General features: G+C 44.9%; 1 protein-coding gene across 1 annotated transcript in view; it reads left to right on the plus strand.

The window, feature by feature from the left end:
- antxr1d (ANTXR cell adhesion molecule 1d) overlaps nucleotides 1-9,124 on the plus strand; it is a 21,663-nt gene that overhangs the window by 10,674 nt on the left and 1,865 nt on the right. Inside the window, exons 10-17 of the mRNA XM_025060952.1 lie at nucleotides 187-240; nucleotides 497-566; nucleotides 4,069-4,147; nucleotides 4,432-4,527; nucleotides 4,994-5,032; nucleotides 5,136-5,234; nucleotides 5,328-5,492; nucleotides 6,015-6,095. Of these exons, the coding sequence (XP_024916720.1) occupies nucleotides 187-240; nucleotides 497-566; nucleotides 4,069-4,147; nucleotides 4,432-4,527; nucleotides 4,994-5,032; nucleotides 5,136-5,234; nucleotides 5,328-5,492; nucleotides 6,015-6,095 (683 nt within the window). The remainder of the gene's footprint in view (nucleotides 1-186; nucleotides 241-496; nucleotides 567-4,068; nucleotides 4,148-4,431; nucleotides 4,528-4,993; nucleotides 5,033-5,135; nucleotides 5,235-5,327; nucleotides 5,493-6,014; nucleotides 6,096-9,124) is intronic.

Consider the following 9,124-nt stretch of genomic DNA (forward strand, 5'->3'; position numbering starts at 1 on the left):
CATAAACGAGCAGTAATGAAGCATGAAGATGTTTCCACTGAAGTGCATCAGGGAACGGTCTTCAGCTTTTACCCCAGTTTTATTTTTCAAATGAAAAAGAAATGCCTGCACATTAGCGTGTTTTTTTTTTTTATCCCTCCAAAATTTTTTTTTTCTAAAAACTTGTTTTTCCCGTTTCTTCTTAAATTAACAGCGATCACGTCCTCTGCAGCTTCAAACTGAATGATACACACAGTGTGGGTAAGTTCTGCAAATCGCACATGAAATCCTCCAGTCAGGACACAGAGTACATCCAAACTAGAATCAACGTTTTCGGAGAGCATTACGTTCTGATTGATTAACTGTGCCTGTCATTAGAACTAAATCTTCATGCCTTTATTCACACACTTAAATGGGAGTTTTGGGACTGTGGTTTGACTCATTGAACTTAAGAAGATTCTGGAAAGTGCCTTTATGCAACAGTTCAACTCTAAGATCGGATTTGTTTTCCCCGTAGATGAGAGACCCGCGGGAATACAGGACACCTTCCTCCTGTGTCCTGCTCCTGTTGTAGAGGAGGTCGGAAGGTAAGCTGGACACACTCTGTATCAGACACACACCACTTCTCTGATTTGGCCCCTGACGTTGGCGGCTCCTCCAGTGATGCACCAGATACCCAGCAGCTGTACCAGATACACACCAGATGTACACAAGTTTGGTGCAGACACAGAAGAAGACTGCTGACCTTGAACAAATTAGGGCCAAAGTCGTGGAGAGTGTGTGATCAATCAGTGTGTGTCACTGCTAACGAAGCCAGACGCCAATCACGGGGCGACAACACAAGTAGAGCCCAGGAACACGACTAATGAGTGCCTGCTGGAGAGGCCGCTCTCACGGCCGTCACGAGGTCCGTTCCCCGTCTCTGTCTGGCATTCTGGGAAGGAGACTGTGTCGAGTCTTAGGTTTCCCAGAGGAGTTTTAGCACAGACACTTACTGCCTGGCTGACAAACTGGTGCTGGTGGGCCGAGCTCCAGGAGGGCCGGAGCCCAGCAGCCTCCGTGTCACTGCAGTCTCATCCATAATTATGTGTTTAGGCTCCTGGCCTCGGACACCTGCCATTTAACAGCTGCCTTGTTGCTGACATTCTTTCAGCTGGTCTTTTTAAACTGCTGATTTAGTCAGAGAAAAATGCAAGAGCTGGTCGAGAATATGTTTAGTTAGCGACCGTTAGCTAGCCTAACCTATAAACAGTGGCGTCAAACTCTAATTCACAGTGGACCAAAATTAAAAACTGGGATGAAATTGCGGGCAAAACTTGAAACATTTACAGCAATTGTTCATGTTTTCCCTTCAGATCTGTAATGTAACAAACAAAACAAACAAACTTTAGTTTTGCGTAAGAATCTGGAACAACTGAAGCTTAATATTATAAACACGTGAGAAATTAAAACTGCTAAATACGGGCTATGTTCTGGCAGGCCAACTCTAGTCAACATTTGATATGTGAATAAAAAATATAATTACACTGCTGGCCAGATTTGGCCCCCGGGCCTGAGTTTGACACATGTGCTATAAAAGAACAGAACATGTTGATAATTCTTACATCCAAAAAGATCATTAAAACTAATGTAAGGACACGATTCATCAAGTAGTCAGTCTTCGGCGTGCCTCCTTGGTCGGGCCGCTCCTCAGGAGCATCATTAGACTCTGAGACGGCGCCCGCAGGAGAGTTCCTTCCACAAAACACAAACCCATTAGCGCCGAATCAGCAATGCCTGAAACTCAGAGTGCTACTAAAGAGGAAGTCAGCTGTGAACGGCTAACAGGCTCCGAGTGAAGGCCAACAGCTGGCTAATGATTCCTCAGCTGTGGAGCAATGTCATTCCACACTCAGGACAGCTGTGTGCTGCTGTGGCCCAGTGTTTTTACTCCCAGGCTTCAGGGAATCTCATTTATTTATTTATTTATTTATTTTAATAACCCGGGTTTTTGCGGTTTATAATTTGATTTTGGGTTTTTTTTAGGTTATTTTTTCAAAATACACTGCTGCCACACAGTCAATTACTTTTTAGGTGCATGAGTTATGCTCTTGGCTGAACACAGTATTTTACAGTGAGAAACAGGATACAGGCAAAGGCCGTAAAATTACAAATTAGAAACAGAGGAAAGAGACAGAATGACAAGTTTAAATACTTTTACCAAGTGGTTCAAGAATAGAGCCCCGAGGAAGCTCGCTGTGATTGGGTCGAATTCATAATAACAAAAACGAAATGAAGTAAAATACCAAATGGGATGAGGTTCTAAATGACCATTCTCATTATTAAACGAAGACCGAACAACACTGACTACGACTGTACCGTCACACTTCCAGGTTTTTTTTTTTTATGTCAATCTTGATCCCCTTCAACTTTGACGTCTGCTGGAGATAATCCCAAAATCAGCCTCTCATTGGCTGTCTGTTCTATTAGAACTCTTTTTTTTTTTTGGTTGATAATGGAATGGCGCCACCATATCTGAGCCTAAACTGTAGCCACATCTGCACGGACATCGAACCAGCTACTGCTCCGTGTCCTTGGATTTACACAAACATTGAAACCTTGGTGTTAACTGTTATAATTGACTAAACTAAAATGAAATCCAAAGAACTCTGAACTCCATGATAGGAACCGGTGAAAGATCCAACATTTCTTCTGTTTCACACTTACTTACATAATCAATACTACAACTGACCACCAGCTCCTGCCCTTGAAGTACTCTTTACTGTCAGATCTCATTATTTTCAAACCCGTTTTGGGTTCAGGGTGAGGAAAGTCCATACATGAGGTTTGGGGGACTTCAGCTCCCAGCATCACCTCCGTTCCATCCAGACCCCAAAGATTCTCAATCACCTCCTTCTCCTTCAGAGCCTTGTCGCTTATAATGAAGTCATTGACGCTGCCGTCACACAAATCTGTGTTGACTGCTAACCTTCCAGATGCAGCACACACACAAACACACACACACACACACACATATGCATAGCGCAAAGACATATATGACTGATAGTGGCTATGATGTGTCTGTCAGAGAGGGGCTGATAGCATCAGCGCCCCCTGCCTGCCTGAACAGGATAGCTCAGCGTACAGGGGAGGAGAAGGGGGCCAGAACAGGGGAGGAGGATTAGCAGAGAAGATGAGTTGCACCTGCAATGGTAATTTCCTCTCTCTGAAGTCAACATCCTCATGAGTTATGAAGCCGACGCCGGTGTGAGGCGACGGCAGGAGGAGAAATCAGGAGGGGCCGAGGAGGTGAACACAGGAGGCAGAAGGGAGGCACAGTCCTGAGAGACTGTGGAACAGGAAGGGCCCTTCTCCTCCTCCTCCTCCTCCTCCTCCTCCTCCTCCTCCTACCATCCCCCACTCTGTTTCCTCTTATACACTCCACCCTATAGTGACCTCCTCTTTGTGCCCCATTCCACCTCCATATCTGAAGACAGAGCTCAATGGCGCCCCTTGTCTGTGCCTCCCCCTCCACCCCCCAAACCCCCCAGCCGTCCCTTTCCAAACCAAAACTAAAAGCCTTTCTTCATTCTTTACCAAATTCATGAACTACAATCTGCTGCCTGTTTGACGACTGGGCCTGCTCTGTTATTATTAATGAATCAGCAGTGGAGCTCGCTGTGTTTTTCACACTGAAGCTGACATGTTAGAGTTCCATTCCCTGAAAATTAAAAACACAAACCTGACTGTCTTCTCTCCATGCCTGTGATATCAGCATCAGAATCTAAAGGATGAAAAAGTACTTGAGCAGTCTGTGGTTTCCACATTAGAGGTCTGGGTCGGATCCAAACAGGAGAGATTCCTTCTGTGGGTGGACAACTCCTTGAACTCTGGGAAGACTTCACTTTTTTTTTCAGTTTTCTGCACTTTAAAAGCCAGCAAGTACAAACAGAAACGATTCAGGAATGCTTGAGTCCTCGGGCAAGTCTACAGTAGCAGGACCACCGATCAGCGCCTCGGAAACACGTGTCCTCTCCGATGTGTTTGTGTGTATATGTGTGTGTGTGTCTGAGGATCAGATCAGTTTTGACTGAGCTGCTGTTTTCACAGGGTGATTTACCTGCAGGTGAGCATGAACAAGGGCCTCTCCTACATCACCAGCTCCGTGCACATCACTACTACGGAATGTGTGAGTACATCCTGCGATTGTTGTCCGCATCGTCACGACAACGTGCGATGAGGTTTCCCTCCTGGCATGCTGCCACGTCTGTTCTTTCAACCGCTGTCATTTTTGTTCTTCTTCTCGCTCCTCTAGTCTTCCTCTCTGTCCTTCCTCTCTGACGTCTCCTCTGTTGTCTCTGTCATCAGAGGAGGCTGTGAGTACTTCCACTTTTTTTTATTTCACCTTTCGATATCTTTTTGGACACATTTAAGCCTCTAATCCCGGTGCAGTAATGCTGTTCTTGTCCACAGTTTGATGGCACCATCGTGCTCATATCGTTGCTGGTGGTTTTCCTGCTGTTGGCGCTGCTGTTGATGTGGTGGTTCTGGCCGCTCTGCTGCACCGTGGTGAGTTTTTCACCACTAACCACAAACGTCATACAGTACAAGCAGTGGAGGAAGCAGATCATCACGAGTGGAGCCCCGAGAAGAGGCCAAACATGGGCCCACGATTTCCTCCAATTATAAAATATTTGTTGGCGTTGACAGAAGTGTCAGGTCTTCATCAATAGAACCTGACGTCAACTTTTCACCCTGACAGAAAGGATGTGAGTTAATCCTGCATGTAAACAGTCGTGCTGAGTGATCAGATCCAGCTTCCAACGGTCTGTGTTTCCATTTAATGCCATTTATATTTACCAAAAAACCTCACATCCTGTATTATTAAAGACGTAGACGTATGGATCAACAGGAAGCTGGAAAACTGAACTTTATCCAGACTACTTCCAGGATTTGTCTGTGCAATAATAACCTTCAACAGATCATAGATAAAATCCTAAATATTTTCAGCTTAAACGTTGTTCCTTCTTCACAGGTGATCAAAGAACCACCACCACCTCCACCTCCAGAGCCTGTGAGCAACACCTGACCTGATTATGGGCCATTTAAATCACATATCCATCTCTGTGAATATATATAATATATATATATAATATATATGTGGTGCATGGTTACAGGAGTCTGATGATGAGGATGGTATGCCGAAGAAAAAGTGGCCGACGGTGGATGCATCCTACTACGGTGGAAGAGGCGTGGGTGGCATCAAACGCATGGAGGTGCTCACACAAACACAACCTTCAACTTAAAAAAAAAAACCACCGGAATAAACGAACATTCAGAACTTTGGTTCCTCATGTCCTGGTTCTTAGGTGCGATGGGGGGAGAAAGGCTCCACTGAGGAGGGAGCTAAGTTGGACAAACCTAAAAATGCCGTGGTGAAGATGCCAGAGCAGGAATTCGAACCTTACGAGCCAAAACCACGAAAACCCTCCCGACCTCCCCCGGAGGAGAGGAGGTGGTACACACCCATTAAGGTTGGTCACTAAAAAAACAACAGACAAATGTTCCTCCTTTTTGAACACAAATCAGGGAAAATATTTAAGCATTGCTTTTTGTCATGCTCAAAATAATATTACAAATGCTGAGCAGCTTGATTTATTTTTTATGAATATTGCCTATTTTTCTAACCTTTATAAACTGGCAGAGAAGCCAATACCAGAAGAACTGCCGGGTGTGAGTGATGGAAAAAGAGTTGTTCCTCCAGATGAATTGTTCCAGCCCACATGTGGGCCACATAAGCTGTTCCACCTGTCCAACAAATACTGGGACTTTGGGCCAAATTCTCATCTGAACCTGAACGTGGCCGATTTTGGCCGATCGTACCTTTGGATACCACAAAATTATTAGTGTAGATAAAAGAAAATGCTTGGCTCATTACTGGGTCCCTGAACAAAGGACTGATTCATTCTAGTTTTTATTTGTTATTATTATATAAGAGGCTGGGCTTACAACTTCACGTCAGTGTTTGTTTCAACAAGTTGTTAATTTCTTTTCAGGGAAAACTAGACGCTCTGTGGGCCTTGTTCAGAAGAGGTTATGACCAGGTGTCTCTGATGAGACCCCAGCCCGGAGACCAGGTGAGCCCTCTGCTGGTTTATAATTCCTTATTTTTATTATTAATTGTTTTTATCTGTGTGAGTTTATTGGAAGAAAGAGTTTCAGAAAGTGAACTCGGTGTTTGCGGTGGCCGAGCATCTGCCTGCTTTTATCTGTCACGCTGTAAAGTGACAACACGTGTCAGTGAGCAGCGTGTACAGCCTTCAACACAGGAGCACAGTCCCCGCTGTGCACACATACACACACACACGTACACACACTCGGAGTCAAAGCTGCCATTGTTCACACACAAGATATACAGTATCCTCTGATACAAGCCTGAAAATGACTCAGTGTCCGTCCAGTTTCTGTTAGTCCCTCTCCACGCTCTTTCACCAAATTTCTTTTAATTATATTTAAAAGAAGTCTGTGTCAGAGAGGCCTTTGTTTCCTCGCTTGTCTTTGAAACGCTGCAGCTCTGTGACATTCTATACCACTGCTCTGCTGGAAGACCCTAAATCATGACGTGACATCACTGCCGATCCTGCGAAAGAGCAGCCTTGCCTCTTATCTAACCTTGACCCTGGATGTGGCATCCCATCACCCCACAGACATGGTTTCCATCATCACGCCGGTTGTCATGGTAAACATCTGGTCCGTTGTAAAAGGGCTTCATTGTCGTTCCCCGTCCCAGAGGTCAAATCACTTTAATATTTATCGATTTGTTCCTGTGGGGACGTGAATCATCCTCAGTTCCACGGTGTGTGTGTGACTACTGTATCTGCAGTCTATAAAAGTGGTCGCTGTCAGTCCTTCTTTTCCTTCTTCCCATCTTGGTGTGGGTTTTTTTCCTTCCAAGAGGAACAATTCAGCTCTGTGAACGCAGAGGTTTCTCAACTCCATCTGCGGGTTCACAAAGCCGCTGAACTCCGACCCCCACGACTCTCTTTACGCCTCATTAGCCGAGGAAAAAGAAGCTCTGAGCCTGAGTCTAACGTGAGAAGCATGAGGGCAGGATGAAGAGTTCAGTTATCAGGAATACGAGACTGCGTGAAGTTGAACAACAACACAAATCAAACGCATTTCAAATCCTCCAAAATGACACGACAGCACGGTCGTCACCTGGACTGTTCTCCCTCTTCCTGACACACTCCCCCTCATCCTACGAAGAGTTCACAGATGTGGAGTTAAAAGGCCACGAGCCACGACTTGACGGAGGAGATTCCCCTTCTTTTGTCTCCAGAGCTGTTGGTGCTAATGGCTCCATCACACGGAGCAGAGCAGAGGGCGGCCAACATCCTGTCACCCTCACCCACAGAAGGCACACATGAGCATCATCACCCCCCCCCCCCCCCCCCCCCCCGGGGCCCCCCTTTTTTTTTTAAAAATTCACTGCCAAGACTGCAAAACATTTTCTCTAAAAAACAGTTCCAGTTTCCCAGTGTAAACTATTATATATTTATATATCAATAACCAGTTTTCATTACAAAACTCACTTTTTATTTTTACAATTTTTTACAACTACTCAAATAATCATTTAATCTATGAATTAATCAATGCCTGAAAAATCAATCGCTGCAGCTCTACTGATGATCCTAACTGTTTCTGTCCAGATTCTGTCACCTAACTAGTTCCAAAATATTATAAATGCGGTTAAATGTAGTTAAAACCATTGGAACATATTAAACTGAATAAATAACTGCAGATCAAATTATCGTGGTTCACAGTTTCAAAAACGAAACGGGAATAAACACACAGAGTCAGTCAGCCAGTCAACATCTCATTCTACAAAAATGTTATTGGTCAACATGATTGTTTCCAAACTCACTGGACTCGGTTCAGACCAATTATCCTGGAGTCCAAATCATAAAAAACAAAACAACTCTGAAACTGAAAATCTTAACATAACTTTAGTAAAATGATTTCCCCATCAGACCTCTCCTCCTGTCCAGAGCCGTTTTACCTCATGACAAATCTGACTGTGTAGATACAGGTCATGTGATGTGATGGGCGGAGCTGCCTCTCTGTTTTTCTCCCCTTTTTTTCCTTTGCTGTAAATATAAACACCAGTTTCACCTAATCGACCAAATCTTTCTGCTCTCTGAGTGTTTTTGAAGGAAACAAAGACTGGGCAGAAAATTGTTGAAAGAAGAAAATTATTTCTCTCCTATAGCCAAAGTGATGCACCAAAAAAACAAACCAAATCACAGACATTTGCCCCTGCAGAGCTTGTTAATGTTGATGTAAAGAACAGGAAGAGGTTCTTCTCTGTCTCCTGTCTCAGCACCAGCTCCGTCCAACCTTCCTGTCCTTCTGTGTCTGTTATTCATGAGGCTGCGGCTTCATTCAGGCCATATGTTCTGGTGGAGGCATGCTCACAGTCACACTCACACCCATATTCATGAGCTCGTGTTCTCATTGTGTCCATATGCTCTCTGTGGTGTTTCAGCTCGCAACCTGCAACTAGACTAAAGCGGCCGCCGTCACCGCTGCCCCCCCCCCCCCCCCCACACACACACACACACACATACACGCCACCACCACCGCCTCGCCCCAATCAATTACGCACCCTTCATGCAATCACACAAAGGCCCCCTCAGTCACAAAGCCACTGCCACTGGGGTCCTCCTAATGGCCCCTGTGTGACTTTAGGGCCTCTCTGCTTAATAAGGTGTTATAATCAGACCACCAAGGATCTGTGACACAGGGACCTAGTCTCCATCCTTCACTCTGAGACTCAGCAAGAGTGTGTGTGTGTGTGTGTGTGTGTGTAAGGATCTCATACAGGGAACAGAGGATGCCGAGAGGAGAGAACCATCAATGAGAACAATAAGAGAAGCGTTCCATTCTCTCCAACTTGTAAATTATGTTAAATGCTGAGGGGCCTCTGTTAACTATTGTGTTCATATTGAAATCAGGCCTTTACATTCCTACAAGTCAGGCACATGAAAGACATAAACCACTTTCTGTTCAGCCTGGAGAGAGAGGCAGAGACTCTGGAAGAGGGGAAATAAGGGGAAAGCTTCAGAATGCAGCAGCGTGCATGTGTGTGAGTCTTGTTTTTTTTTTT

Source organism: Cynoglossus semilaevis, chromosome 12 (genome assembly GCF_000523025.1).
Source record: "Cynoglossus semilaevis isolate Cse_v1.0 chromosome 12, Cse_v1.0, whole genome shotgun sequence".
NCBI lineage: Eukaryota > Metazoa > Chordata > Actinopteri > Pleuronectiformes > Cynoglossidae > Cynoglossus > Cynoglossus semilaevis.